The sequence below is a fragment of the Copadichromis virginalis genome, linkage group LG14 (assembly GCF_057382275.1).
Source record: "Copadichromis virginalis isolate Kocher_CV1m ecotype Utaka linkage group LG14, C_Virginalis_male_GT1.1, whole genome shotgun sequence".
In the NCBI taxonomy this organism is placed as follows: Eukaryota; Metazoa; Chordata; class Actinopteri; order Cichliformes; family Cichlidae; genus Copadichromis; species Copadichromis virginalis.
The window spans coordinates 39,971,533-39,976,961 of record NC_140631.1 but is presented as its reverse complement, the minus strand read 5'-3'; the positions used below and the strand labels follow the sequence as shown (position 1 = coordinate 39,976,961).

General features: G+C 41.3%; 1 protein-coding gene across 1 annotated transcript; it reads right to left on the bottom strand.

Annotated features, from left to right (window-relative positions):
* Positions 1-204: 204 nt before the first annotated feature.
* LOC146694663 (ras-related protein ORAB-1-like) lies at positions 205-4,935 on the bottom strand. The gene is made up of 6 exons (XM_085478888.1): positions 4,841-4,935; positions 3,365-3,437; positions 3,196-3,291; positions 2,971-3,066; positions 2,744-2,875; positions 205-635 (listed from the first exon to the last, which is right to left on the bottom strand). Exons 1-6 carry the CDS (start codon positions 4,852-4,854, stop codon positions 408-410), a joined length of 639 nt encoding a protein of 212 aa, XP_085335014.1. The 5' UTR covers positions 4,855-4,935; the 3' UTR covers positions 205-407.
* Positions 4,936-5,429: the final 494 nt, after the last annotated feature.

The window sequence follows — 5,429 nt, the reverse complement described above, 5'->3', positions numbered from 1 at the left end:
CCTCTCTGCATTTCCAAATCGTGTCACCTACACTTGAATAGACCCCACCCTGTTTGTTCCTTTGGCTGAGTGCTCTGATTTCTGCATGTTTGGTCCTAGTTTATTATAATGTGCTATAGTTTTCTTTTTATTTAGTTTTACTTCCATTTCTCATTTTTAAAATAAATGAACATAATTGTAAAAGGAAAAAACGTCAACCTCTATCTCATTCAAAAGTACCAAGCTCAAAAATATATCATAGTCAAGTCAAAAATGTGTTTTTCTTCCAAAGTCATAAATGTCAAAAATATGCCGATATGTGTGCCTGTAACACTCAGTTAATGAGTCCTTCAACCAGACAGCTGGGTCTTTTTCAAATGACACATCTGTCTCATCAAGTAATAAATATTTGTGCTTATGTTTCCACCTCAGCAGCAGTTATTGGCCTCCTGCGTCTGTTTTTCCCCTCCCAGCCACAGGGGGGCGCTGTTGATCTTGGCGGTCCTGGCCTCTGCTGACTCGCCCTCCATGCCCCCTCCTTCACTGGCCAGACGTTTGTGGATCTCAGAGGCCATGGTAAGGAACGCCCTCTCCACATTATCAGAGCTCTTCGCACTAGTCTCCAAGCACGGGATCTTCAGGGACGAAGCCAGGTCCTGTGGATGGGGTCAAGTCTTATTAAAAGCAGCAAGTGTGTAAACACCACAGTTTAAAAGCATTTAATGCAACAACTGTAATTCTAAAATTCGATTCCAGAGTAAAGTATTACATGTAATTTGTACTCCTGGATTAAGAGTGAACTGAGTAGTCATTCTGAAAAAGAACCCTAATCAGACTTTTGAATTATTGATGAGTCAACATTTAAATATTGTAGTTAGTTCACAAGTTTACATCTGGTACTTTTCAAAGGAATTTAGACATGAAAGCTACAAAGTCGATGAACGCCTGGCCAGACTTGGCACTGAGAACACTGAGCCTGTTTTCATTCAAATACTGCCGGTTTGTCAAAGCTCCTGGTGCATGTACAAGATGCCCACTGGTCCGAAGAAGCCCCTGTCAATGACCTGACTACTAATTCAATCCAAATCACAACAGCATTAAAGTCTCCTCAAGGTGCTTTTTATTGTAAGGTAAGGACCGTAGGGATGAAGGACAAACTTCCTTTTAACAAGAAGCAACCTCTGGCACACCTGAGGGTGTGGGGATGAAGACGGGACAAAAGACAAAGCCAGAGATTAATAATAACTAATGATTAAATGCAGAGTGATGTGTAAACACAGTGAAGAAGAAACACCGAGTGCATCATGGGAAACCTCCGGCAGCATGACCTATTAAGTGTAACTAAGGGAGGATTCAGGGTCACCTGATCCAGCCCTAACTACTTGATGAAAAAGGAAAGTTTTAAACTTATTCCTGAAAGTAGAGAAGATTTCTGTTTCCCAAATCCAAACTGGGAGCTGGTTACCCAGAAGATGGGCCTGAACGCTGAAGGCTCTGCCTCCAATGCTACTTTTAAATATATGAGCTTGCAATCTCCTATCCTTTCAAATGGTTTGCTTCTTAGTCCAAGTCTAGATTTGGAACAGGTTACTAACACGCTGAAGTCTCCCTGAGAGACTCATAGTTAGTTGCTCCCCTCAAATTGACTCTTTGGAGTCCTTAGAGTCAGTAAGAGAGGGCCAGTCTGTATCAGTTTGTAATTGAACGGGGTTAAGGTGTCTGAACCTCATAGATCTGATAAATGGACTGGTTCATATAAAGAGCTTTCCTACTCTAACTGTGCACACTTTATACAACTTGCCTCATTCATACAAGCATTTTTTCCTATGCTTTTCCAAAGTTAACACTTTCTATCTAACAGTCACACACATTTATACTCCATTGGACGCATCGGAGAGACTCCATCAGAGGTAATACCTTGCCCGTAGATATTTGGCATGCAAAATGGAGCATGACAAATATCTTTGGGACCAATCTTCTGATTAGCAGATGACCTGCTCTACCACTACTGCGACACCAAGATTAAGAAAGGAGTCTCAAGAATTCCTCCCCAGATTGTATGACAGTTACTGCGGCACCGCAATCTAACTCCAAATGACTTAGGTAGGCAGTCCCACTTTTAGATAGAAGTATACCCAGAAAATACCCAGTTTGAAACCAGCTGAGTTGTCCCAGATGAATTGTGCTCATTGGTGCAGACTCAGTCAGAGGGACTTCAGCGTGTTAGTAACCTGTTTGCATTTATAAATGAGGTGGTAATTTTTTGCCAACCTTCAACAATCTGCCTGAGAGTGATTGCAGGTTGAGTGATTAGTGGTTGAGTGCCAAACATCTGATCGCAGCAACTGTTTGCAATCATTCGCTGAATGTGAAAAATCACCACACAGTCACAGGACAACCACCCATTCTTACTAGTCACAGTGAGGTTGTCATCCGGTTTTAGTGTTACTGAAACATTAGGCATGATTGTCGATCTTCCTAACTTGACTACTTGCTTCCTGCCTCCAGTGCTGCCACAGTACGTGTGTCTAAGCACAAAGCCAGACACTTTGTCCACGATGCTAAAACCTTCTGATAGAGATACCAGTATGTGATGATGTCAAAATACCAGTGTGCTCATGTCTAGAATTATTTTGGAAAGAAAAAACAAATTATTTCCCATTTTAAGCTTCCACTTAGTTTTATGATGCTTAATAAAACCACAGGTGTGAAGTTATTTCTAAGTATTTGAAGTTAAGCCTCTTCGCTGCACGTAGCCTGTTACCTGAGCAGTGGCAGCATCCACCACTTTCTTACTAACGAGGTCAGACTTGTTTCCCACCAGCAGCCTGGAGACGTTTTCACAGGCGTAACGATCTATTTCATCCAGCCACTGCTTCACATTGTTAAAGGATTCCTGAGGAGAGAGAGAGAAAGCGAAGCAGCAGGAGGTCTGGAGTTCATGTTCAAATGCTTTTCTTTTTAGATGATGATGAAGACATACACACTGACCTGCTCAGTGACATCATACACAATGATGATGCCGTGAGCTCCTCTGTAGTAGCTGGAGGTGATGGTTCGAAACCTCTCTTGACCTGCTGTGTCCCACTGAAGGAGTATATGCACACACGTAAAATAGCACTGAGGCTAACATTACACAGTTTTTTTTAAGACTTTCATGCTTTGAAAAACAACTTTATGATGTTCCCTCACAAAACCGCTTCGCCGTTTCCTTACAATCTGTAGCTTGACAGTTTTCCCATCCATGTCAATGGTCCTGATCTTGAAGTCGACCCCTATGGTAGAGATGTAGCTTTCGGTGTAGGTGTCATCCTGCAGCAAGCAGTTAAGTGTTAAAAAGGGAAAGTGAGCGTGTCTTTGTGTGCATACGTGTGCACAGTCTTACCGCAAAGCGCAGCAGCAGGCATGACTTTCCAACTCCAGAGTCACCGATGAGAAGAAGCTTGAACAAGTAGTCACTGGGAAGCAAGGAAGACATGCATGAATGAACCACTACAGAGGTTCCATCTCAGATGTAAATGATGTCATGCCATAAAAAGCTGCATAATTTAAATGTTGAAAGCCAGCTAGCAAATAACACACATCAAATACAGCTCTGAATGCTGACATGAATTTAAGAAATGCAGAGGGTGGCACACTTGCAACCAGATTTTATTACATCTATAACAAAAGTCAAGGGTTGATCTGATATTTTGAATGTTTTATGCTCTAAATTTGGAAGATTTTTGTTTTTTGCTTTCATATGAACTAAATATCGAGTGCACAGTGTGAAGGTTGCAAAATCAGTCGTGCTGTTTGCTTGTAAGACTTGCAGTTTTTCACTCAGTGCAAGCACCATGAAGTGCTTGAACCACAAGTCAAATGAAAGTGTGAACCTTGGACAGATGTTAGCTCATCAGGAATGGTTTATCACAGTCACTAGTTCTAGATACTGAAACAATGTTTCACCAGTAATGTCATTTTGTGTAATCACAGGTAACAACGTGGTCGTCACCAAGAAACTCCTTTTTTTAAATGTCTAACTTTTACCCATTAAAGATACAAATTAATGAATAAGAAGCAAGCTTTTTGATAGACCGTGAATAAAACCATCCACACTACACAGTTTTCCATTCAGTTTTATTTTCATGTAAGAATTTGGAGCTACAGCTTAAACCGTGCCCTCCTGGAACCAGGTTGTTGATATTATTACAACTGTTTCTCAAAGCTGGCAGTAAAGCAGCTGCCTGGTAATACTAGATGGATGCAAATTATTGTGTTGTATTTCTGAATGAGTAGCATTAAACCAAAGTGGTTAGCTGCTGCATTACATAGTTTATGGACACATAAGTCACAGACGCAAAGTCGAACCTGGGATCAAATGTCTTTCTGTGTATGGTTTCTTCTGTAGCACTCTTGTCTGCGAGAAGTTACAATTTGTCTTTGTTCTGTTGAGCACCACTAAACAATACCCATCTGCCACAGAGGCCTAGTGAGCCATTGCAGATTACCTACAACTGAATGCCTCCAATTATCTACTCTTTTTGCTTTTTTTCTACAAATTGATAGAAACATGCAGCAAATCTATGGACGGACATAAAACATTAATTCATCACAACTTACAATTTACTGATAAGCTCAAATTAGACACCTCAGCAATAAAACTGGCTTGTATGTCTTTTTAGACTGACATACGTCTGATACGACTGATCTCTAGTTACAAAACAAAGGTTAAAAACAAGGGTCGGGCATGTTACACATGCTTAAGTTTTCTCCTAACTTTCCATGTCAGCAGCCAGTGTTAAAGACCAGGTGTCATTTTATTACAAGCTGATCATTTCATCTCGGTAATGCACTGCGCAGAGAAAGAAACAACACTTACTATTCAGGATTCATGATCAACGAGGTCGGCCCAGTTGACGCAACAAAAACAGAAACACCTGAAACTGAATCCTGAGTCTGAAAACAGACAGATAATCTCTGATGCTGCGTCTGTTTCTGTCCCGCTGGAGGGCAAATGGCAGAATAAGCCAGAACTGCCTGCCTCAAAAGCTGACTGATGAGCTGACTGGTTCAGATGCATTATTTATTAATAAAGCCCAGTTCAGGTTACACTGAGGACAGCACCTAAAACCAAGGTACACACACACACACACACACACACACACACACACACACACACACACACACACACACACACACACACACACACACACACACTTGTTTTCATATCTTAGTGAGGACATCTCATTGACATAATGCTTTCCCTAGCCGCTTTCTCTAACCATCAAAAATGAATGCCTAATCCTAACCCTGAGCCTAAACCTAACCTTAACCTAACTGTAACCCTGACACTAAAACCACATTTTGAGTGTGAAAAATGCCTTCAAACTTGTGGGGACAGGCATTTTGTCCCAACAAGTGACTGTTGGTCCCCACAAGTATAGCAGCATTCCAATTTTCTGTCCTCA